Source organism: Balaenoptera acutorostrata, chromosome 15, assembly GCF_949987535.1.
Source record: "Balaenoptera acutorostrata chromosome 15, mBalAcu1.1, whole genome shotgun sequence".
Taxonomy (NCBI): Eukaryota; Metazoa; Chordata; class Mammalia; order Artiodactyla; family Balaenopteridae; genus Balaenoptera; species Balaenoptera acutorostrata.
The window spans coordinates 29,617,898-29,643,761 of NC_080078.1; the positions used below are offsets into that span (position 1 = coordinate 29,617,898).

Genomic DNA, 25,864 nt, shown 5'->3' on the forward strand with positions numbered 1-25,864 from the left:
TGCCTCTCACACAGCTGGTGTTTAGTGAATCTTGTGCTGGCTGGATACATAAATGAACGGGGATCCCAACTGACATCTGAGAAAGCTGAAATGAGACTTGATTTCATTTCTGGGCTGTAGAGATGACATCAATTTCAATCCATTTCAGATCTCTCCCTAGAAGTGATGGAAAGATTTATTACCTCCCAGCACTCACTGTTTTCCCCTCCTTGGTTGATTTATTTAGTAGGATCATCGAATGGTCTTTGTTTTTCTGAAACCTTTTTTAAACTTGAGATATGTCTTTTTAAGTGCTTGAGAAATGGAAGGGAAACAGACTTCGTTCAAGCAGAATGCTCTCAGAACACACTTTACTCCTGGGAGCTTGTGGTGGACCTGGGCTTGTAGGCATCACTACCCTCGGCATAGCAGGGCGGAGAAGCAGATGTAGAGGTTATCGGCGGAGCAAAGAAGCCAGAATGCTGGGTCTGTGCACAACTGGGAGTTTAAAGATTACGCACACACATGTTCAATCTGGCACCCAGGGTCCAAGTGATCAGAGTTGAAAGAGAGTTGAAAGGGAGACTGATTGACTTAAATGTCTTTGAAATGTGATTTTATCCATTGATATTCTACTTTAATGCAAAGAGCATTTTGTTGGATGAGCCAAAACATTCAGGGGTAAAAAAAAAAAACCCTGCCAAATACCCTAATATGTTCTATTATTTCAAAGGGTTTTAATGGAATGGTATAAAATGCACTTTCCCTCCATTCTGGGAAAGCGTATTTTTCTTAAGGGATTAAACAGGCTGGCGTGTGTAATGATTACCAGTTGAGGCACAGTGGGGTGGTTTTGAGGAGAGAAATGGTATTATTGGAAAGTCATTGTATGAAAAGGCCTGCAGATGGACCCCTGGCTAAGGCTGCTCTGGAAGGGTATGGATGATGCCCAGGAAATGCCCAGGTGTGTGGTTGGAAGGAAGGACAAATGAGGAGTGACAGTAGGTGGAAATGGGGAGGCTTTCAGGTGAGGTTGGGACGGGCAGATGGAGAGATGCTGACCCTTCCCAGGCAGGTGGTCTGAGGATCCCCTGCAGGGTGTCCTCAGCAACCTGAGGAGGTCCCTGGCTGTTCTGTTCATACTCTGGTTGTTCTGCAGCTTAGATGGTGGCTAAATGAGGTATTACGAGATCTGCTGGGGAGCCAAACTAGATAACCATCCTTTACTGCTGTAGCCTCTTGGTCTTGCCTTTGTTGGTTCACCTGTTCCTTTATTCACTCACTCACTTATTCCTTCATGATAATGTAGTGGTTAAGGCTGTGGACTCAGGATGCCTGGGTTGAAACCCTGGCTCCCCTCCTAACTGTGTGCTCTCAGTCTCTGTGCCTCAGTGTCTTTATCTGTAAAATGGGAATAATAATTGCCCTTACCTCAGGGGATTCTCAGGAGATTGAAGGCATTTAATGTATAAATTGCTTGGAACAGTGCTTGGCACACGGTAACTTGCTGTGCAAGTGTTAGTTGTATTCATTCATTTAATCATTCCTGTCTGTCCTGGGGATCAGGAGCTGGGGGATACAATTTTGACAAAGGTGACCAAAATAATGAAATCATTAAAGTTTCACAAGCCTTATGAAGAGAATAGGATGCTAAGATAGACTACCAGGTCTGTATCAGAGGTAGACACTGACAGGTGAGGACAGGGAGAGATGTTTTATTGATTGATTGATTGACTGATTTGGCTGTGCTGTGTCTTAGTTGCGGCATGTGGGATCTTTAGTTGTGGCATACGGGATTTAGTTCCCTGACCAGGGATTGAACCCGGGCCCCCTGCATTGGGAGCTCAGGTCTTAGCCACTGGACCACCAGGAGAGTCACCAGGGAGAGATGTTTATGCTGAGGCCTGAAGGAGCCTAGGATGTGAGAGCAGGTGGAAGAGTGTTGAGGCCAGAGGGAACAGCATGTGCAAAGGCCTTGAGCTGGAGAAGGACCAGCATGGCTGGAGGTCAGGAGTGGGGGTGAGATGTGGCCAGAGGGGGCAGACAGAGGCCAGCTCTCATGAGAAGGATTTTATTATGAGTGCATATGGGGTGGGGTGGGGTGGGGGGAGACTTAGGGGCTGTTAAGCAGGGAGTGATGTGATTGGATTTAGACTTTTAAAACATGACTAACTGTGGGGGATGAACCGTGGACATGGGGGATAATTAGGAGGCTGTTGCAGTTGTCTAGGTGAGAGAAGATGTGGCTTTTCCTAGAGTGATGGTGATGGAGATGGAGAGACAGAAGGATGGAGGGAGGGAGGGAGGAATGAATAGAGGGGGGGATAGATGGGTAGATGGAGGGAGGGAGGGAGACCTGATGGAATTGGCAGCACTTGCTGACACATGGGACTTGGGGTGATGATAAGGGAAAAGAGGGGAAGCACACACGACTCCCAGGTACCAGCTCCAGCAATGGGGTGACGGTGGTGCCAGTGCCCAAGATGGGGAAGAGCAGGGTGGGGACGGGGCAGGGAGTGACTCCCAGCCCCATGAGAGAGAGGAGAGGTGGAATGATCTCTTTTTGTCCCTTTGGCCCCCAGACCCTTAAATGTCCTATTTCAAGAGCAGGTCAGCAGCCCATGGGGTGGGGCTGTCGCATGCCTCCTCCTGGCCTTGCCCTGGTTCCATCTGACTTGTGATTTCAGAAATTCCAGACTCGCTGGTGGAGCAGGCGGCCTCCTGCATGACTTCATGCTCAGGTGAGCAAGTTTCTCCGGAGACCTTATCACACTTCTGGTGACCCTGAACCTGAGACAGGGCGGGGGAGGCCAAGCTGACCACTGCCAGGTGTGATTAGGGACAACCCCAGAGGGCCTTGGCCACCTTCCCAGGGAGGCCATTTGGGAGGAGCAAGACCCGTTTTGCAAAGGCCACCAAGTCCCCAGCATTTAGAGAAACAAATAGCACCCTCAGGTTACAATGGCCTTAAGCCATCCCAGCCCTAAGGCCCCTGGGCTTTTTCCTCATACCTTGTGGTCTCCAGGTGGAGTAAAAGACTTTAGCCAAGTGATTCTATTTGCATCTTGGGGTGGAGTAGATTAGAGAAACTTGGGGCAAATTGTTTGGAAAGAAGCATTTTGGGAATGTGAGATGTGGTTATATTTCAGCACAAAGAAATTAACATGAATATGTTAATTCAATTCCAAGCTCAGGAAAAGGGTGAGGTGTCATAATTAATAATGTAATAGTATTTTGCAATTGGTCCGCTGGTCTAAATAGAAGGTTCAAGAATCATAGACTCTGATAAACCATAATGGAAAAGAATATATAAAAATATCTATATGTGTATAACCGAGTCACTTTGCTGTACAGCAGAGATTGGCACATTGTAAATCAACTAGACTTCAATTAAAAAAATAAATTAAAAAGAAAGAAAGAAAGAAAGAATCACAGACTCTGCTCCCTAGATCTGATCTTCCCCAGAGCACCTACTTCACCTCCCCACTACCTCCAATACCTCCAGACTGGCCAGCCTTACAGCTCTGTTTTCTGTAAAGATCAGGATAATCTCTCCAACCCACCTCCTGCCCCCACTGATATCCACCAAGGCAGTAGGTGAGGAATCAGACTGCCAAGGTTTGGATCTCAGCTGTGCAACCTTGGGTAAGTTAGTTAACCTCTCTGAGCCTTGGTTTCCAACTCTGTAAAATGGAGAAAATAAGAGTGCCCACCTCAAAGTTGTTATGAGGCTTCCATAAGTTAATATAAAATAGATCAGTGGTCCTCAACAAGGATGATTGTATCTCCCAGGGACATTTTGCAAATTCTGGAGACATTTTTGCTTGTCATAACTGGGGTGTGCTACTGGCATCTAGTGGGTGGAGGCTGGAGATACTGCTAAACATCCTACAGTGCACAACAGAATTATACGGCCCAAAATATTTATACTGCCGAGGCTGAAAAACTCTGATGTGTATAAAGCTCTTAGAAGAGGGCCTAGAACACTGGGTAACATTTATTAAGAACTTATTGTTATTATCTTTATTTTCTCCTTCACTCTCTTGGGGTCTGCAGCCACCCAGCCTTCCCCTGAGCTGGGAGCAGGCAGCTCATAGACCAAAGGAGAGAGGGAGGTGGCAGTAAGGATGGCTAAGTAGTCCAGGTGGAGTTGAGTCTCAAAAGGTTTTGGATTGTCAAGGTGACACTGCGTCCTCTGCCCTCCAGGTTCAGCTGATCCCCACCTCCCCCTGGGCACCAGATACACCTATCACTTTTCCACCAACACCAGCACCAGCCTGCAGGGGGCCCAGGAGGAGGGGAGTGGCCTTGGTCTCCAAGGCTTGGTCACCCTTGATGTGCTTGGCCCCTGCCAGATGGCTTTACGGGTGAGTATCTTTGGGTAACCAGGAGGTCACGTTGACATGGGCGAGGGCCAAGGGGAAGCCACAGCCCCTGAAATTTCCCATTTGTCTGATAAATGGAGAGGAGCTTTCTGAGGAATCTCAAATTCAGCGAGTGAGGGCTCTAGAGTAACATGGGAACAGGGTTCCATTTTGGTTGTAGGAGGTACCATGGTAGGTCCAGTGGGGGGAGGAGTGGGGGTTAAAGAAGGAGTGAAGGGTATTTCTTGGAGTAAGTAGAGCCACAGGATGGGGACAAGCTGTGTCCTTGGGAGGACTGAGGGTCACAACTGGGGAAGCTGCAAGTCCCAGGGGTGAGCAAAGTCAAAGCAAATTAAGGTCTTGTAGACAAAGGAGCAGACTAGGGTAGACACCGAAGACCTGGTTGGGGCCTCCAGGGCTGCCCTGGGTTCCTTCGTACAGGCACACCTCGGAGATATTACAGGTTCGGTTCCAGGCTGCTGAAATGAAGCAAATATTGAAATAAAGCAAGTTACACACAGTTTTTGGTTTCCCAGTGCATATCAAAGTTATGTTCACACTATACTGTAGTCTGTTAAGTATGCAATAGCATGATGTCTAAAGAAAGAACATGCCTTAAAAAAAAAAGTATTTTACTGCTAAAAAATGCTAATTATCATCTGAGCCTTCAGTGAGTTGTACTATCTAATAGTAACATTAAAGATCACTTACACAGCTCATGCTAACAAATAAAGTAATAATGAAAAAGTTTGAAATATTTTAAAAATTACTAAAATGTGACACAGTGACAAAATGAGCAAATGTTCTTGGAAAAATTGTGTTGATAGATTTGCTTGATGCAACCTTCAGTTTGTACAATAAAAAACGCAATATCTGGGAAGCACGATAAAACAAGGTATGCCTGTACTGGGCAGTGGTGGTGTTAGTACTGGCTTCAGTCAAGGTGGAATTATGAGCTAGATTCTCTTGGTGGTTGTAGGTTTCTTTTTCATCAAGATTTTCCTGAAGCTCCTCCATGTTCTTGCAAGTGGAAATGCCTGCCCATGCTTCTCTGTCCCCTTTCTGATGACTCTCATGTGTTTCCTGGACAAACCCTCCCACCCTGCCTAAATGGTCTCTTAGTTTTCACTAAAGTCTTATGTCCTATTTGGGAAGGGTTTTTGAACTGGCTGGAGCACTTGCTGACAAGAGTTTCTCAAAACTGCTTTGGGGGATTCCCTGGCTGTCCAGTGGTTAGGACTTGGCGCTTTCATTGCCAGGGCTGGTTGGGGAATTAAGATCCTGCAAGCCAGGCGCGTGCGGCAAACAAACAAAAAACAAAACCCAAACTCTTTTGTTATGTTTCATGTAGACCTCCGGATGGAGTCTTTTATGGGGTGGCTCTGAGCTGCCTCTGAATTCTTAAACTATCCAAAATGTTAGTCCTGGTCAGAGCTGCCACTTTACTAGTCTTTGCTGTCCTTTAATGTCTATCAAAACACTAGTAGTTGTTTTTTCTGCAGGGCTAGTTTTCACAAGGCAAATTGTGTACTGCGGTTTTATTTGCTTGTTTGCTTTGTTTTTAGCATTAAAAAAATTGATAACGTCAAATGTTGGCAAGGGTAGAAAGAATTGGCTCATTTCAAAGATTTGTGGCATAGGGACTTCCCTGGCAGTCCAGTGGTTAGGACTCCGCGCTTCCACTGCAGGGAGCGCGGGTCCAATCCCTGGTCGGGGTATTAAGATCCTACAAGCCACGTGGCGCAGCCAAAACAAAAAACCAAAAAAACTATTTGTGGCATAAATGGAAAATTTACAGCCACTCAGGAGGCAATCAATTAAATATATTTTTGAGGGAAACGGGTGAAAATAAGTATTGTGAACAATGAATTTCACTGATTAAACACTCCTCTGTAGCCACCCCCAGATCAAGAAACCCCCATAACCGCCCTCATTCTCTCTTCCAGTCACTTCTGCCAAAGGCTCTCCTGAGTTCTAGCACGAGTTCTAGCACCATAGATTAGTTTTGTCTGTCTTTGAACTTCTCTTTAAATATTTATTTATTTATTTAGACTGCGGCCGGGTCTTAATTGCGGCATGCGGGCTTCTTAGTTGTGGCATGTGGACTCTTAGTTGCAGCATGCAGACTTCTTAGTTGTGGCACGTGTGATCCAGTTCCCCGACCAGGGATCGAACCCGGGCCCCCTGCATTGGGAGCTCAGAGTTCTACTCACTGGACCACCAGGCAAGTCCCTGAACTTCTCTTTAATGGAATCATACAGGATGTTCTCTTTTGTGCCTGGCTTCTTTTTATTTTGATTAAAAAAAATTTTTTTTTTATTGTGGTAAAATGTACATAACATAAAATTTACCATTTTAACCATTTCAAGTGTACAATTCAGTAGCAATAAGTACATTCCTAATGTTGTGTAACCAACACCACTCTCCATATCCAGAACATTTCATCATCCTAAACAGAAGCACTGTACCCCTTAAACACTAACTCCCCTTTTCTCCTTCTCACAGCCCCTGGTAACCTCTATTCTACTTTCTGTCCCTATGAATTTGCCGATTCCAAGTGTCTCATGTAAGTGCAGTCACTTATCATAAACAACTCATGATCAACCTGTGACCTTTTGTGTCTGGCTTCTTTCACCTTTTATAAGGTCTTTAACGTTCATCCACATTGTAGCATGTAGCAGAACTTCATTACCCCCCCTTTTTTTTAATATGATACTTTCCAGCTTTGTTTCTTTTTTAATATTTATTTATTATTTTGGCTGTGCCGGGTGTTTGTTGTGGCATGCGGGCTTCTTCATTGTGGCATGTGAACTCTTAGTTGCAGCACGCATGTGGGATCCAGTTCCCTGACCAGGACCCCCTGCATTGGGAGTGTGGAGTCTTACCCACTGGACCACCAGGGAAGTCCCCCCCACCTTTATTTTTTAAATATGTTGGTGTTGTAATGTATTTTAATTCAATGTGTATGTTTTTATTTTTATTTAAAAAAATTTTTTGGCCACGCCACACGGCATGTAGGATCTTAGTTCCCCGACCAGGGATCGAACCTGTGCCCCGGCATTGGGAGCATGGAGTCTTAACCGCTGGACTGCCAGGGAAGTCCCCAGAACTTCATTCCCTTTTAAAAAATTAGTTTTTATTTTTTTATTGTAAAAATGCTATAAAGTTTACCTTTGTTTTTTCCATATTTATTTATTTATGTATTTATTTGGTTGCATCTGGTCTTAGTTGTGGCAGGCAAGCTCCTTAGTTGTGGCTCACAGGCTCCTTATTTTCAGCTCTCCGACTTCTTAGTTGCAGCACATGGGCTCCTTAGTTGTGGCAGGTGAGCTCCTTAGTTGCGGCTTGAGGGCTCCTTAGTTGTGGCATGATGTCTCCTTGGTTGCGGCATGTGGGCTCCTTAGTTGCGGCACGTGGGCTCCTTAGTTGCGGTAGGTGGGCTCCTTAGTTGTGGGTCGCTGGCTCCTTAGTAGCGGCATGCATGTGGGATCTAGTTCCTGGATCAGGGATCGAACCCGGGCCTCCTGCATTGGGAGCGCGGAGTCTTAACCACTGCACCACCAGGGAAATCCCAGTTTAAGCTTTTAAAGTGTGCAGTTCAGTAGGTTTTTAAAAAAATCTCTCTCCTGTCTCTACTTAACTTTTAAAACATATGCTTTAAAAATACAGTTATCATGGATAGCTTTCAAGCTAGTGGTCAGACATAAGTGGTATTGGTAATGTGGCCGAGGGGTTCATCGTCCAGGACCACATCTCAGTGTCAAGTGGAACTGTATTTCACCCTAAGATTTCAAACCTGGGTTACTGGGGAGGTGACAGACCCTCTGTCGGGGGAGGGGAGCTGGTGTTGAGGAGACAGGGGAATTAGGTTTTAGACAAGATGAATGAGGACTAGTTACTTTGAAAAAGTGAAATCACGGGGCAGTGAAACCATGTGATACTATAACGGTGGATACGTGTCATCATACATTTGTCCAAACCCATAGAATGTACGACACCAAGGAACCCATGTGTATACTACGGACTCTGGGTGATAATGATGTGTCAGTGTAAGTTCATCAGTTGTAACAAATGTCCCATGCTGGTGGGGATGTTGATAATGGGGAGGCTGTGCATATATGGGGGCAGGGAGTATATGGGAAATCTCTGTACCTTCCCCGCAATATTGCTATGAACCTAAAACTGCTCTAAAAATACTCTAAAAAAAAATGAAACCAGTCAGGTTAGGGATGCAGGCTTTAGGGGTGATTTTATTCATCTTTAGAGAGCCCATCTTTTGCAATAAGTACACACACACACACACTCACCCCCCCAAACACACACGCGCAGCCATGGTGGTATTGGGACATCCAAGTCTTTTATGCAAGATGACAAAGCTTTTTTTTTGGTTTGCTTTGCAATCCTAACTTAGTTTTGTTTATACCGTGGAGCCATATGAATCTCTCACTCAAACTTCCAGGACCTTTTGGGGCAAAATGAGAAGCTAATGAGAACTTTCTGTACATTGAGTGGGGAGCAGAGGTGCCTGGCTATTTAAATTATTTATCCCTAGAGATATTCAGCATCTACCACCCGGACACTAGAATCTTCCACTCAAGGGATGGATCTCTCTGCCTAACGCTCCACATGGATCATGCTGGGTCCCAGAACTGCTTTAGGTGGTGCGGGTGCTGGTGTGGTCCTGGAATTCCCCAGGAGAGGTCACCAGCTCTCCGTGCTTTCCGCTTCAGCTCCAACACTTCCAGGTGACATCCATCCTGGGGTCCAAGGTGGAAGTTCTGAAGGAGTCAGAGAGTTTGAGGTAAGACGCTGGGCCTCGCTCCCGGTGGGGCTGGATATGTGAGCCCTGCTCCCTCTTCCAACGGCCGCCGGGCACTGGGTGCACCAAATTATATTGGAAGAACCCGATTCAGGTGACCCCAATGCAGCAGAAAGAGGCCGTCTCGGACTGAAGTTCAAAGAGGGTTCCACCTTTGTTTTGACCGTGTAAATACCCAGACCAGACCATTGATGAGAACCACTGGGAGCTGTCGTGATGTGGGAGCCTTGAATGACTCCACATTGCCTCAGGTGGCCTTCCCTTATCTGGTGGAAGGAACTCGCCCCATATTTTCCTGGCTGTCACATCCAGCATGTCCAGATTTTGTGTCTGCCCAGCACCCTCTGGCCTTCATCCTTAAGAACATTCTGGAAGACACTGGGCACCCATTGAGGTCTGCCCTTCTCCTTCCCCACCCCCGCTAAGATGGGGGTTTTCCTGGAGGCCCATAGCTGCTCCCTTCCCAAGCCAAGCTCCCCTCTGTGACTCAGCCAAGCCTGGAACTCTCCCTTGGCTGTGTTTCCCAGGGCTCCTGACAGCGGCTTCAGTGGCCTCAAAGCTCAGTCCAGCCACCAGCTTGAGGACAAGCCCATCTCCACAGATTCCTCTTCCTTTTTTATTGCAAATTCATTTGTTAAAAAAATAAAGCCTTTGTGTGGGCAAAGGGGGATGGGGGGTGCTGCTGAGGGGGCAGATGGAGCCCTCCTGAAAAGCTCAGGGTGGCCTTCTCCGAGGGGACAGCCTGGGCTATTGTCCCTGGGCGCCTCATCAGACATGCGAGTGGGCAGGGCTGTCAGCTCCTGAGAGACCATACTGACACTAGCTATTCTGGAAGGGGCGGGCGCCATTAGCATTTCTCTAGCTTGAGGCCTGAGGCCCTGGGGGCTGCCTCCAGTGGGGGTAGGCTTGGGGGCCCCAGACTCCACTGGGAGCTGGAGAGGGGGCGGTGACCTCCCCCGGGAGGTTCAATAGGGCCACTTTTATCCCTCAAGATTCTGCTTGCTGGCTAGCTGGTGGGGTTTGGGGTTTTAGCAGTTTCCCCTTTATCGTGCGGCACCTCTCTCTCCCACCTCCATCCACCGTCCACAAAGGTGGGCACTCCCCCAGGCCTCACCCCCGACCTGCCCCATCCCCTCCCTCACCAGGCCATACCAGACACAGGCTCCTTGTGGTCAGGCGAGGGGGTGGCAGGAAGAGAGCATTGGGCTGAACTCTGGTCCCAGCTCCTCGCAGACTGTCTGTGTGATCCCCTCCAGTAGCTCCCCCAACCCCATTTCCTCCTCTGTACAGTACTGGAGTCTCGGACACTTCCAGCTCAGGGTTCCTGAGACCTGTGACTCTGGAGCCATCCTGCCTGGGTTAGAATCCCAGCTGTGGCCCTTACCACTCTGAGCCTTAAGCTTCCTCATATACAGCGTGAGTGGGGGATGCTTGCTCCCTGGTGCGCTGGGAAAACGAGACGCTTTGCAATGCAGGATGCCCTTGGACGCTCAGCTTTCTATTTATTCAAGCTGGGTTGACACAGGTACGTTTCGTCCAAGTGGCGGCAAGGTTGGGAGCAGCTTGGAGCAAAGGGTTGGCTGCCTCCTGTGTAGTTTGAGAAGTAGCTGGAGAGCTGAGCTGAGGAGGGAAGCGAGACCATTTGGGGGGATATGGCGGTACCTGGGCGCTTCCCATGGGACTGACCCATGGGGGGGCGGGCAGGAAGGTCAGGGATGTTCTGGCCCTGACGCGGAAGAGGTGGCCTGGGGCCTTGGAGGGGTCCCCCTGACGCCCGGCCCCCCCGCGCAGTGCCGCTCTGGGCCGCGTGCCGCTGCGCTTCGTCCTGCACGCAGGGCGCGTGGCACGCCTGTGTCCTGGCCGCCCCGAGCCGCGCTGGGCGCTGAACGTGAAGCGCGCTGTGCTGAGCCTCCTGCAGGGTCGCCCGGGCACCCGCAGCCCCCAGACCGTCGAGGAGGTGAGGTTGGAGCCTGGAGGGGGTGGGTGGTCGAGTGAGGGGGGAGCATGGGGCTGACCGGGCCCCGCTCGCCCAGGTGGACATCCTGGGCAGGTGTCCCACCACGTACCAGCAACGCGGAACCAGGCTGCACAAGACCAAGGACCTGGCGCGATGCTCCCTGCGCAGGGTGCGCGCCTCCCTGCGCTCCCAGGCCCTGCCCGCCGCGGAGGTGAGTGCTGTGCCCGCGACCCTCCCATCCTCCCTGCCGTGCCGCCGCCTTTCCCCTCCTCCCTCCTTAGCCCCCCTCCCTCCTTATCCCCCCTCCCTTTTCTATGCTCCCCTCCCCCCTCCATCTCTCAGCTCCTCTGCCCACCACCCTGCCCCCCTCCCGCTGCTTCTGTCCTTTCCCTTCCCCCACTTCTTCTCTCATCCTCCTCTCCCTCCACCCCTCACCCTACCCCCTCTTCCCCTCCCCTCCTCTTCCCCTCTCCTCCTCTGGGGTCCGTAGCTCCCTGCAGGTGGAAGTGTTGTGTAAATAGTAAGCAACTGTGTAAGGATAAGGGATGATCACTGCTAACACGATTATACAAGCCTCAGCATCTAGAGGCTGATGCAGGACTGCAGACTCTGGTGTTGTTACTCATTTTCCAGCTGAGGCTTTATCGTTCCTCTCCTTTGGATTACTGCTTACTGCGCGTTCTTGCTTTTCTTGGCCTTCCACCTCTCTCTATGGGGAGGGGGGTCCTGAAGCTCCAAGGTAGCCCCCAGTGGGCTCCCCCCAGCCTTGGCCCTTGCTGCCGGTTTCAGGGGTCCTGGGGGGGGTCCCTCACTGCCAAGGCCTGGCCTGAGCCTCCGCCTCTTTCCCCCACGGTCCAGGAGGCCTTCCGCCTGACCTGCGTCCAGAGTTTCCAGGCCGGCGTGCTGGGGGAGGCGTCCTGCATGGAGCTGGACACTGTGGGGCCCCTCTCCGGGGAGGCGAGTGCGGTGCAGATGCGGACCCTTTCCTCGCTCACCCTGCTGTATGAGATGCCCCGGGACCCGGCTGTCGCAGGTGAATGAGGATGGGCACAGGGACCCTTAGGTGAGCTTCACAGCCTCCTCTGGCCAGAGGGGCTCAAGCAAGCCTAGGCTCCATCCCTCTGTCCCTGTCTTGAACTGTTTCTGAAAGTGGTCATCGTCAGGAGAGTGAGCCTCTCTTTCTAGAATTTTCTCTGGAAGTTTCTCTCGGCTCACGTGGCCCAGGCTTGGTCTTGACCTCCTCCATGGGTGGTCCTCAGTGGAGATGGAATCTTCTGGTTCCCAGCTTTTGTGGGAGAATCCAACTTACATCTGATGACCCTTCAACCTGACCATTTTGTGGGCAAACTGACTCAGGTTTCCTGATTTTCTGGAAAGTTCCTGCCAACATGTAGCATCCCCTGGAGCTTGGGTCCCTTCTATGATTTCGCACAGAAAGAAACAAGCAAGGCATGCATCTGAGGAAAAGAGTTGTTTGTTTTTGTTCTTGTTTTCCATGATGGAAAAATGGCTCTTTCCCTGAATAATGAAATAAGGGTAGTTAGTTCTTACTGCTGACAGTTTGGAAGGATTTACTGTGGGCCAGTATCTGTGCTGAGTGCTTTATGTGGATTATTTAATTTAATTCTCATCATGACCCCATTAGGAAGTTACTGTTATTATTAGTTGTATTTTTCATTTAAGGAAAATGTTTCCAAGAGGTAAAATGACTTGTTTGAAGTCACAGAGCTAATGAGAGACAGAGCTGGGACTTGGACTCCCGGCGTCTTTTCTATAGCCCTGGTGGGTTGAATCATGTTTGCCTCGGAGGACAGACTCCCTGCCTGCACCACCCTGGGGAGAACCCAGCAGGTGGGGACTGAAGCCCTGGGTCTTCCCAGCATCCCCTCTGGCTCCGCGGAGCCCAGGCTGAGATCCCAGGCTGACCTGTCCCCTGAGCCCTCCCTCAGGCACAGACACTGGCAGTGCCTGGGACATCTAGTGTCAGGACCTGGTGGTTCCCCATTGAGTGGAATGAGCTTTTCATACATATATTTTTTAAACAGCTGTAGTTGAGATGTAATTCACATACTGTGCAACTCATCCATTTAAAGTGAACAATTCAGGAAATTCCCTGGCGGTCCAGTGGTTACAGCCCGGTGCTTTCACTGCTGGGGTCCTGGGTTTGATCCCTGGTTGGGGCACTAAGATCCCCCTAGCCGCGTGGTGTGGCCAGAAAAAGAAAAAAAAGTAAAGTGAACAATTCAATGGCTTCTAGTAGAGTCAGAGTTGTGCATCCATCATCACAATCAACTTTACTACGTTTTCATCACCCCAAAAGAAACCTTGCACCCATTTGCTGTCACCTCCTGTTCCCCCAGCTCCTGGCAACCACGAATCTATTCTCTACATTAGTCCATTCTGGACATTTCATGTAAATAGAATCATATAGTATGTGACTTTTTTTTTTCTTTTTTTGGCTTCACTGTGTGGTATGCAGGATCTTAGTTCCCCGACCAGGGATCAAACCTGTGGCCCCTGCAGTGGAAGCACCAAGTCTTAACCATTGGACCGCCAGGGAAGTTCCCAGTATGGGGCCTTTTATGACTGGCTTCTTTCACTTCCCATAATGTTTTCAAGGTTCATGCATGTTGTAGCATGTGTCACAACTTGATTTCTTTTTCTTGCTGAATAATCTTCCATTGTATGGATGAAGTTTTTATGTTTTCTCTGTCAATCCCAAGAGGGCTTTGGCATCAGCTTATTTGGCCATACCTTGCTGATGGGTACATAGGCTGTTTCCCGTCTTTTGCTGTTAGCAGTAACACTGCCATGATTTTCCTTATGCATGTTCCCCTCACCTGTTGCCAGAAACATGCTGAAGGAAGCATTGGCAGGGTGAGGGGGTGGCTCCCAGGGGTCCTTCTACTCACTCTGGCATTTCCCCCACGCGGTCATCCCCGGCCAGCACTTCCCATCTCAGATCCAGACGATGGAGACTTAACCCCAAGCAGCCTGTTGTACGAATGGGAGGAGACACCATCCCAGGCTACGGTGGCCACGGTGGCTGCATCAGTGAGGAAGCTGTGCCTGGCTCAGACCACAAGCTTCGAGGTAAGTGGCTTCTCCAGCCACAGGCCAGAGTCTGCCTGGGGCCTGGTTCCCTGGGACACCTTCCTCTTCCTACCAGATCCTTTACGGTCTACTTGCTCAGATGTTCAGTATCAGGACTGCTGTGTACTGTTGGGCAGGTTGTGCACTGCACAACTATACCTGGTTGTGAAAGCAAAGAAGGGGAAGAAATCTAGCTGGTGTGTGCAAGCCTTGGCTTAGTGCAGGTTGGATATGAGCTTAGAGGAGGCCTTTTTCTCCTCTGTCTGTCTTTGGGCAAATGGTCCTTTTGGGCTCATGGACTAACCTTCTGGACCTGGCCTGTCCTAGAGATCTCTCAGGAAGTCTCCAGCCATACCCAAGCCTCAGCATTAAGGAGTTTCCACCAAGTCAAAAACACATGGCCCAGGCCTTCCCTGGAATTCCCAGCTGTTTAAAGTCAAGGGGTGGACATGATGTCGAGGTCTCATAGCTCAGAGAGGTTCAGAGGTCTCTGAGACATCTGGCTGGTTCCCTCCTTTGTGACTGATGACAGTGTTTCTGAGAGTACCAAGGCCATGCTGTGATGATGTGCCTTCTCCCTGCCTGTTTTGTCCTGAGACAGAGCCCTCCACCCGCCTGTAAGAGGAGAGCCCTGAAGAAGGCTTAACGCCCTCCCTGGGGAAAGAAAATGATGCTGTCTGGGCTCCGTGTGGAGGCTGCCTTCCCACGTTGTCCTCCTGATAGGATCTTCCACATCACAGGAACAGTGTTCCCATTGGCAGGGCCCTGATTTGCCCAGCCTGTGAACTCTTTGGTTTGTTCAGCAAGATGAGGGGCTGACTCTGTGCCCTTATGATGAATGAGACAGAAATAGTCCCGCTTTCCCAGAGCCTAAAATGCAGTGTGGGGGAGATGGATGGTAACCACTGCAGATGTACAAGGGTTTTAGCTGTTGATGAGCAGTGAGAGAGCAGAGCGGGGGTGTGGCTGAGTGACCGCCTTAGGCCAGGGGTCTAGCAGGATACATTGCAGTTGAGGCCTGGGCTGGTCCCTTGAGAATCCAGGGGAGCAGTGCTCCAAAAAGAGGGTTTGGCCAGGGCCAAAGTCCTGAGTCTGAACCTCGTGGGTGTGTCTGGGGAGCAGGCAGCTCAGCCTGGCTGGAGCTCGACGGTGAGGACCAGTGGGGTCAGGTCCTGCAGGGCCTCGTGGTCAGGATGCCTTCCAGAACATTCTAGGCACATAGCAATCTTTGTTGTAACATCCCTGCCATCCACAGCTCAGGGCTGGATGTCACCAGTGACATTCTGGGGACTTTCACTGTGTCCACTATTTCTGCCCATCTCAGCGTTGCTGATGACTTAAGCGTGAGAACCCTAGCCTTCCCTGGAAGGTATTAAAGACGCTGGGATTTTTCTGATTCAAGTCCCAGGGCCTGTGTGCCGAGGAGAGAAGCATGGGGTGTTTTTACTTTGACCCCACAACAGCCTGGGAGGGTTCAAAATATACTTGCTTGTTGATTTGGGATGCCGCAAATTTATAAATGCCTGTTTCACTGGCTGCTTTCATAGGACCGAGGACTTGGGGGCTGTCATGTGCCCAGCTGGACAGAAATAGGTCGTTCCAGGTGTGGACAGGGCTGGGTGCGGCGCCACTTCTAGGCATGGTGCCAGGTGTGCCAGGCACACCCCCTGCCCTCTGGAAGCTCGGCTTTCCGGGCAGCACTTGGGTAGGGGGCCTGTCAGATATATGGATGCCCAGACCCCAGCCTCTGACGTTCTGGCCTGGCAGGTCTGGGCTGGGAACCAGGCATGTGGGTGCAAAGCTTTGTGTTTCTCCGTGTTGCTCACGTGAAGTCAGCGGAGAAGGATGTTGTAAGGCCAGTGCCCGTCCAGCCACAGCCTCAGATCCAGGAGTGCCTTTACTGCCGGAAATGTCTCCATCCGGAATTCTCAGCACCAGAGGCCCTCGTGGATGCCTCTGGCTGCGTGAGGCGAAGCATTTAGTTCAGAAGAGAACAGGGCTGGGGGCATCCAGACTGGGGTTAGTCCCCCTCGGCCCCTGGGGGGCTGGGCTGAGATGGCTCAGACCCTTGTGTCCTGCTCAGATGCAGGAAGCAGAGCCAGGTCCCACTGCGCCTGGGATCACGGGCCCCAGGGGGCTGGGGAGACAAGTAGAGCAGGGAAGAGAGGTGAAGGGGGCAGGTGGGGGAGGCATGGGATGCAATTTTAAATGATGGATGCCTGGGAAGGCCTCAGTAGGGAGGTGATGTTGAGTAAGGACCAGAAGGAGGTGAGGAGTAAGTGGGGTGGATAGGGGTTTGGGGGGGGACTGCCAGAGGGGGGGGGACCCAGCATGTGCTCCAGGGCAGGAGCTGCACAGTGAGCGAGTTTCAGCACCAGTTTGAGTGGCAAGGAGGCCTTGTGACTGGAGCAGAGTGGGAGGGTGAGAGGGGACAGGGTCGCCCCCTTAGGGGAGCACACAGATTACTTTTTTTTTTTTCCTCACCGTGCAGTATGCGGGATCTTAGTTCCCCGACCAGGGACTGAGCCCACTCCCCCTGCAGTGGAAGCGCGGAGTCTTAACTACTGGGACGCCAGGGAATTCCCCAGAGTGCTTTTACTCAGGGTAAATGAGGAGCCTTGCAGGGTGTTGTGATCTGATGTACCTTTCAATGCTCACATTCCGGCTGAGGGTGGAGAATAGACTCAGGGCCAATGGGATGCCGGGAGACAGGTTAAGAGGCTGTTACAGTAACACAGGTAGGAGATGAAGGAGGGTTGGCCTGGGGTGATAGCGGGGGGTTGGGGAGAAGAATCAGATTCAGATATACGGGAAAAAAATATATCTAAGAATATATTGAATATGTATAAAATATATTGAGTATGTCATCAATAAATATAGACTAGTATATATGCACATACTGAATGCATATTGAACACTCTCACATGTACACACACATGATACATTTTGCGTGTATATAGCAGAGACACGTGTGCAGCTGGCTGTTTACTGTTTCAGGGACCGGGAGGGAGCCCAGGCCCATGCTCATTGCTCTCTGGAATCCTTGATCTAGTGGGTCTAGCGGGAGTCAGAGAGCAGCCCCAAGGAGAGGGCCCTCAGCCCTGCGAGGTGGGGTCCGAGCCCACCAGCTAGTGCATGACAGAGCCGGCTGTTAGTCCAGGCAGCCCGGCCCACAACGGGGATTCTCACCCGGGCACTCCTGAGTCCTCGGTCCGCCTTGTGCACTATCGGATGTGCAGCAGCATTCCTGACCGTTACCCACTAGATGCCAGCATCACCCGCGTCCCAGTCATGATGACCCAAAGTGTCTCCAGAGGTTGCCAGCGTGCCCTGGGGAGCACGGTCACCCCCACTGAGAACCGCTGCTCTACATCCTGTGTTCTAACCTGCCTCCTCCCGTCTGGCCCCCTGACTGGGCATTTCCCCTGGCAGAGGTGGCTCGGGGCCGGGCGTGCTGTGGGCCTGTGTCTCCCCTCCTGGAGACTGGCAGTGCCGGCCCCAGAGGGTGCAGGGCGGCTGTCCTGTATTTATACTGCTAACAAGGAAGCAAATTGTTCCCACTAGGGAGGTCCCCTGGGCTGGGGGTGAATTACCAAGGACCTTGTTCCTGAAAATGGCTTTTCAGGGATGCCTTGGTGCACATCAAGCAGTGCCTTGGCCTCCCCGGGATGGCTGAGGGCCCGCCAGTTACCGGGGGTACCTACCCCGTGGGCTTCAGCTGGGAATGCCTTTGCCCCTCCCTATTGCTGGTGGACAGGAGACAAGATTGGTTTTTCAGTCTGGAAACAAAACCAGGACTCAGGACTCAGTAGAGAGCAAATTCCCCAGCCTGACCCTCCGCAGAGAGGCCCCCGAGTTTCCACGTGGGGGGCAGCGGGCTGGGATGGCCAAGAGCCTGATGGAGTGAAGGAGAGGATGGGGAGAGAAGCAAGGCGGGTCGGGCCCCACCCCCTCCCAGGACTGCCAGGGAGGACGCCTGGGGAGGGCACAGCTCCTGACCACCATCCGGGTTGCTCGTAATAGGACACCCAAGTCACAGATACTGATTCAGCACCGACTGTGTACAGCGAAGTGTGGACGGTGGTGTGCGAGGCTGGCTTGTACCGGTTTGCCAGAACCAATGGTTAGATTCCAGAAATCCTGCAGCCTGGTTGTTAAACGGACATTACTAAAGACTACGTTACACCGACTTACAGTGAAAATGAATCATATTCGAAACAAAGGTAATGAATACTCAAAATCATCACTACCTAGTTATTCTACTACATTCTTATGTTGGCGCTGGAGGTTATTTGCATCCACCGCAGGGTGGAACTATGACGCAGTGTCGTGCTTCTGTACAGTGATTCCCACGTCTGCGTTCAGTGGTGGCACACGGGCCGCCGGCGATGGGCTGCAGTGGGAGTGTTCACACCTCGGAAACTGGCAAACAGGGCTGGCTTTTTTTTTTTTCCCATGGCCTTGAGTGTAGGACCCTGGTTAAGAGTGTGGGTTCAGGTCTCGCTCTGCCACTTAGTAGCTCTGTGTCCACTGGCACCTGACTTCAATGCTCTCTGTTAAGTGAGGATAATGACGGCCCCTCACAGGGTCAAGGTCAAATGGAATGGCGCCTGTAAAGTGCCTAGAACAGCACCTGGCACACAGCTGAGGTTCCAAACAAAGTAACCGTTGTTGTTGTCGTCATCGTTTGCATAGACATTGTTAGTGGCCATGGTGGGGACGGGCTTCTCACCCAGGAGGCAGGAATGGCATCTTCCTTCCCCCACCCGCAAGCCTTCCAGGACGAGCGGCTGCAGCCCCCTCGTGCTGCATCCGGCTCTGGGGAGCTGGTCCTGAAGCCAACGCTTGCAGCCTGAGGCCTCCCAGAGCAGGAGGCATGCTCCGGAGCGGATGCCCGGCCAGGCCCGGCGGCTGCACACGTGCTGGAGGTCTTAGAAGCACATGTGTCCCGAGTCTAGGGAATCACAGATGATGCCCGGGCAAGGCAGCCACCAGCTGGAGGGAAATGCACCCGAGCCTGTCCGGAAGGCAGCAGGGTTCCTGGGGTAGCTGCCCCAAACTAGGCCGATGCCGGTCAGGGCCACTCTAAAGGTGGTGGTCGGCCCCAACAGGGGGCTGCTTGTGTGTCCTGCATGAGGAAGTAAAGGCAGCACCAAGGGTCCCCACCGGCTCCACCAGCAGAAGGCACACGACGGGGGTGCTGCCCAGACCCCTTGGGCAGACGTGCTGGTGAGCGGGGAGGGCAGGGTGGGCTAAGCTGGCCTGTGAGGGGGTCTGTTTCGCGTTTGCGTCTTGCTGAGGTCAAGCTCTGTGCACGGGGACTCAGTCCCAGCTGCTCAGAGCAGAGGAGGCCTGAGGTGAGGCAAACCGTGCCAGCAATAGTGGACCCCTGGCTGGGTGGGGTGAGGGCTCATTCTTGGCCTTGGCCAAGCGCAGCAGGAAGCCAGGACCTCGTCACTCTTTCTGTGGCTTTGGGTTTGGGCCGAGGCAACGAATCTGAGACTGAAGAGGCACCGGGGAGGGAAGGCAGGATGTGGGGTCGGCATCCCAAACCAAGCACCTCCTGAAACCCGAGAGGTGCGGGCTCTGAATAGAGTCCTTTATTTCCTTGAGTTTTTGGAGACTTGGTGACTGTGCTGGTCAGACCTGCAGACAAGGGGCAAAAACTGCAAACCCCTGTTGATTAGCCATCACTGCTCATAACTCTGAAAAACGCTCACATATTTTTTTCATTAAAAATATCAGAAAAGATGGCTATCTCACTAACTTTGTGAAATATGCTGACTCATTATAATAACTAGATTATAATCGTAGTGAACGTGTATTGAGCTTTTATTAGAGCATAAAGCCCACAAATGCAGATGCCATGTCTCTTTTTCACCCGCACATCCCTGGCCCCTAAAGCATGCCTGGCATGTAGTAGGTGCCCAATAAATGCTTGTTAAATTAAAGAAAAAAAAATGGGCCAGCCTGTGTGCCAGGAGCTGGGATTCAGTGGAAGGAAGCCCAGACGAGCAGCCTCGTCTCTTTGGGTCTGTGACACCGTAGGCAGGAGATACTAGTGTTCCCAGCCATGTCTGGAGGCAAGGAGATGGATGAGGTGACCTTTGCGGTTGGGGCCTCTCACAGTTTCCCCTCTGATTTCCAGGCCGCAGAGCTCTTCCTGACGCTGGTGTCTGAGCTCCGGGGCCTCTCTGCGGATGAGCTCATGGAACTCTGGGAACATTCTTTTTTCAAATGCCGAGACAACTGGTAAGGGCCTCTCCCCGAGTCGGGGGCTGGGCCAGGAGCTGCCTGGGGGTCCTGGTGGGCTGGGTAGCCTTGATGCTGTCCTAGGTCCCCACTGAGAGATGGATGGCGACATTTCAGCTCATCCCTGTGATACTGACTTGTCGTCCTTCAGTCTGGGGACGTCTGCCAAGAAGGCAATTAAGAGGGGAGCTTGGAGGGTTCCCACGGGGGCTTGGAGGCTGCAGGGCCTGGCCGGATAAAGACAGGCATTGTTCCCTCCCCACACAGGGACCCTCTTGCTGAGAGCTGGAATTAGCATTCCAATGCGCCTTGGGTACCCTTCTCCTGGGGGTGGAGGGGTGCTGGGCAGGGCTGGGGTCCCAGGCTCAGAACCTGCTGATGTGAGGCCAGCAAGGGGTGTAGAGAGACCCCCAAGTGTGGAGGGGACCCTCTGAGGACCTAACTCCATCGGCTGAGGGCTGTGCAGGGGAAAGCTTGCAGCTCCTTCCCCGAGTCCAGCCGTTTACTGGGCCCCTGACATCTAGATTTCAGGCTTGTGAGCTTTTCAAAGGCTCTCAAAAAGATTCTGAGACCCAAAAAACTTTTATCGACTTGGAACTATCGACTTGGACCATCCCCAAATCAACATTACCAAATGTCTGACTGAATGACCACCAAACTTAGTAGCTAATAATGCACAGATACCTTCCAAGCGTTTTATCTCTATTCACTCATTTAATCCTCACAATGACCCCATGAGGTAGGTGGTTTTATTATTCCTATGTTACAGCTGTGGAAGGAAACCAAGGCACAGAGCAGTTAGGAAACTTGCCCAAGGTTACACAGCAGAGTCGGGATTTTTGACCCAGGTGGTCTGCGCTGCTCCATCGAATTCTTATGGGCTTAAAGATAAATGATATTTGACTTGGGCACATTTTAATTATCTTTGGTGTAGGAAGGGGCCCCTGAGTCTTCTTGTGGAGCTGCCTGTTGCCCTTGTGTCTCACCCTACTTGTCACTCGGTATTTTCCCACAAGCCCCTGTGTCTCACTTGTCTACCTAGATGTCAGGAATCAGGGAGAGGGGAGACCCTCCCCAACTCTAGACGTTTCCAAGAGGACTGACACTCTTGAGAGATTTTTCTTGCCCTCACCTCCTCCTCCATTTCTGCCCAGAGACTGGTTTTCCAAGGCCCAAATCTATAAGGAAAAGAGAGGAAACACAAGGGCAAGAGATGGGAAGGACAGGTGGGACATTCCTCAGATGAAGTGACCTGTGTTCCTGAGGGCTCACACTCATCTTGGGGCTGGTCTGGTCATCAGCATTCCCATTTTATAGATGAGCAAATTGAGGGCAGAGACTATTTACGGGCAGATGGTGTGTGTGGAGCGGGGCAGTGGGGGTGCCTGGTCCTTTGTGGCCATGGAGGCCACTCATCAGGGTTGATGGGGTGGGAGTCCCAATCTACCCCACCCTCCCTCCATGTGCCCTGCTGCCTCGTGTGACCCTAGCTCTGGGAACCTCCCGTTTCTACTGTGACCTATGCACCCACCCCCCTTCAGTCATCATTTTCCTGTTTAGACCCATCATTGTGCAAAGGTTGGAAACCTTTCTGGAACTTCTCAACCTTTCCGTAATCTTAAAAAAAAAAAAAAAAAAGGGAAAAGATCCTGATGTTGGGCTGAGAACATTAGAGGTTTAATGGGAGGCAACCTGCTAATTGTTGATTCCTGTTCTATGCAAGGGGTTCTCACCCTATGTGGTGACCATGGTTGGTTTCTGGAGAGCAGTGGGCAGGGACTCATGTCGCCCCAAACCGCTGTGTCTTCAGTGTGGGCAGAACTGCAAGGGTTTAGACTGGGCTGCTGGTGTCTCTGTGGCCCTAAGAGCACAGGCCCCGGCCAGGCTGCCTGGCTCCCAGGCCCGGCTCGGCCCCTTCCCAGGGGTGTGAGCGTGGACAGGTCCGTGCTGTACCTCTCCGAGCCTCTGATCGCTCCCGGATGACCTGAGGCTTCACAAGAGATGTCCTGGAAGGCTCCTGGGGTGTGTGGGTCTCCATCGTGATGTTCCCTGGGTCTCTCTCCATCTCAGGCAACCGCTGGTGGATGCCCTGCCCTCCTGTGGCACCAAGCCCTGCGTGAGCCTCATGGCGGAGCTCATTGTGTCCGGGGAGTTGGAGGCAGATGAGACAGAGGCGTGGCTCTGGTCGCTGGCCTTTGTCCCGCAGCCCACAGATGCCATGGTCCACGCGCTGCTGGTGAGCCTCTGCATACCACCCCGCCCCGTGTCATCCCTCCCCTGCTCCACTGCTGATTGGATGCAGTGGGGAGGGGTGGGGGACCTGCTGTCCTCCAGGCTTTGTGCCAGTGCCTCGTGGGACCAGTGGAGGCAGGTCAGAGAAATCCGGGTTTGAGTCTCAGCAGTGTCCCTCCCAGCTGTGTGATCCTAGGCAAGTGACTTGACCTCTCTGAGCTTGTTTTTCAATCTGTAGATGGGGATGGAGCAGTACTTCCCTCTTGGGCTCATGGTGAGAAATGAGATGCCGAATGTGAAGCAGTTCTTCTATTGTCTGGCACAGAGTCCAAGCGCTTTAAATTAGAGCTGCTATTATTATTCTTGTAATCAAGCATATTTAATGAATCTTGAGATTAGGAAAGCATGTGAAACTAGGCCAATGATTTCTGACAACACAAGGAGGTCTTATTTAACCCCCACCATGCCTCTATGAAGTAGGTGCTTTTATTACGCCCATTTTACAGATGAGGAAACTGAGGCCCAAGGAGGCTGGGTAGCTGGGTGATGCAGCTGCTGTGCCTTTCCCTTGGACCATGGTGGGTGTCCTCACTCAGCTGGTGGTGGGGTCACTTGTCAGTCCTCACCCTGCTGTCCCAGACTGGTAGTGGGCCAGGATTCAGAGGTCACCAGTGGGGAGTGGAAGGGGTGATGGGCCAGCCAGGGTCCCTGGACCCCTGTGCTGGCTGATGAGGGGGTCTCCAGCAGGATCTTTCAGTCCCTCATGCTGGAGGGGCTCTGGCCACTCTGCAGTTGGAGTGTAGGGAGCATTCACCCCTGGCCTGACCCCTGACCCACAACTCCAGAGTTTGCAGTGGGGCTGTTCCAGGCTGTGTAGTTGGCTTCATTCATTAGGGGATCGGGCACTGACTTGGAGCCAGGCGAGGGCCGGGCCCCAAGGGGCATCGCCCATAGCTCATGGCCTAGCAGGTGACATTCTGGCCACAGGGACATCAGCGCCATCCAGGGCCTGCGGGGGCTCAGCCAGTGCTGGGCAGGGTCGGGCTCCCTATTCCTTCTTTGCTTGTTCGGCATGAACGCAGTGGCCAAAAGCACAGACTCTGGTGCTTGATCCCCCTGCTTCAGAACCCAACCCTGTCCCTACCAGCACGACCTCGGGCAAGATGCTTCACTGTCCTGTGCCTCGGGTGCCCATCTGTGCGGTGGGGGTAACTCGTAGGGTGATGGTGCAGACTAATAGTTGTTATGACGTGGCCTAAGTGTTATGTACGCACTGGTGTCGCTGCTGTGACCACTTGCCAGGGACACGCCGTGAGCAGAGCAGGCGGGTCCCTCGGCTCTCTCGGAGCCCAGGATCTTCTCTCACCTGCTTCTCGTAGGTTCTCGTCCTGCTAGACCAGAGCTTGCACCTCTCTGGACTGTATTTGCTTGTTCTCTCATCCTGTCACAAGGACGCACATGTGCTGTGCTGGGCATGTGCTGGGGATGCAGGCTTGCTTTGTGCAGCCTGAACGGGGAGGATGGGAGGGAGAGGGGAGCAAGAAAAAGAGGGAGGGGGAGGAGGAGGAGGAGGGAGGGGGAGGGAGGAAGGCAAGAGATTATTTTAATACACTTTTTATTTTAGGATAATTTTAGATTTACAGAAAAGTTGCAAAGATAGTACAGAGAGTTCCTTTACACCCCTCCCCACTTCCCCCATTATTAACATCGTAAATCACCAGAAAGTGTTTGCCACAACAAAGAAACTGACCTTGCTACCTTACTGTTAACCAACTCCAGCTGTTCAGATCCTACTGCTTTTTCCACTCATGTCCTGTGTCTATTCCAGGGTCCCGCCCAGGGTCCCACATTGCACTTAGAGGGGGGTGTGTTTTTACATTTTAAACTATACATTCAGGAGACTGCACTGCTCTTAAGTATCTAGTTTGATGTTTTCACATCCGTGTTCACCTGTGTAACCACCCCTGGACAAGATATAGGACATTTCCAGCTCCCAGTCAGTGACCCCAAAGGTCATGGTGATTCTGACTTTTCTGACCATCGCTAGGTTTTGCTTGCTTTTGACATTCACACCCGTGGGCTCGTGTGCATCTGGAGCTTGGCTTCTTTCTCCCACGTTCTCTGTGAGATTCTGTCCATGCCGCGTGTGCATGCACACGTGTGTGTCGGGACTTTGCTCTGTTCTGTTGCTGGGCTGTATTAATGGTGTCTTTTGATGAGCAGAAGTCCTTCATTTTGGTGAAGTCCAGCTGATCAGTTTTTTCCAGCTAGTGCTTCACCTCCCCAAGCTCATGGTGCTTCCTGTGTTTTTTTTTTTTCCTACCAGCTTAATTGCTTGGCCTTTTGGGGAGGGTTGGTTTGGATATGAGGAACTGGGTTTGGGACAAGATGAATGGGTGTTAAAGTCACATTGGAAAAGTGGTCATAGGCTTAGGGATGATTTTATCTTTCCATCTTTAAAAATTAAAAAAAAGAGAAAGTTGAATATTTTAAGCAGACTTTTAATTGAATTATTTTTTTAAAATAGTTTTATTTATTATTTATTTATTTATTTTGGCTGCATTGGGTGTTAGTTGTGACATGCGAACTCTTAGTTGCTGCATGCATTTGGGATCTAGTTCCCCGACCAGGGATTGAACCCGGGCCCCCTCCATTGGGAGTGCGGAGTCTTACCCCCTGGATCATCAAGGAAGTCCCGAACCAAACCTTTTTAAGTCAGAGATTTTGGCATTAAGATCTGGTGTTCTGACTCTTGTGAAATTGAGGGAGGCTGGCAATTCTGGACAGACCCCCAGGGCAGTCATCAAACGAGCAAGGTCATTACTGTCTGGACCCTCTTGGAGCCCAGGCCTGACACTGGCCCAGCTGTCCTGGCCCTGTAGCTCCCAGCAAACCAAGTGTCTCCAGCTGTCCTGCCCTCCCCACAGGGCCCTCCCAGGCTTCTGGCTCCATCTTTGGCCCTGGGAGGGCCCAAGTCTTCCCTGCCTTCCCGCTGGCAGCCTTCCTGGGGCAGAGTGGGCAGAGGTGAAGGCCTCTGGCAGGCAGGAACCCTCATCCCGTGGGTCTGAGTGTCTTCTCTCCATCTTTTCATAACCCCTGCATCCCAGCTGAGCCCTGCTTTCCCTCCTCTGTGTTAAGAAAACAGAGTGTTTGTTTTCATTTGCCAAA

At 51.5% G+C, this 25,864-nt stretch overlaps 1 protein-coding gene across 1 annotated transcript in view; it reads left to right on the top strand.

The window, feature by feature from the left end:
• The window catches only part of LOC130704922 (uncharacterized), a 169,887-nt gene that overhangs the window by 26,692 nt on the left and 117,331 nt on the right, over positions 1-25,864 (top strand). The window contains exons 3-11 of the mRNA XM_057529687.1: positions 2,667-2,720; positions 4,186-4,346; positions 9,074-9,144; positions 10,954-11,119; positions 11,196-11,339; positions 11,981-12,152; positions 14,082-14,212; positions 20,361-20,464; positions 22,535-22,700. Of these exons, the coding sequence (XP_057385670.1) occupies positions 2,667-2,720; positions 4,186-4,346; positions 9,074-9,144; positions 10,954-11,119; positions 11,196-11,339; positions 11,981-12,152; positions 14,082-14,212; positions 20,361-20,464; positions 22,535-22,700 (1,169 nt within the window). The remainder of the gene's footprint in view (positions 1-2,666; positions 2,721-4,185; positions 4,347-9,073; positions 9,145-10,953; positions 11,120-11,195; positions 11,340-11,980; positions 12,153-14,081; positions 14,213-20,360; positions 20,465-22,534; positions 22,701-25,864) is intronic.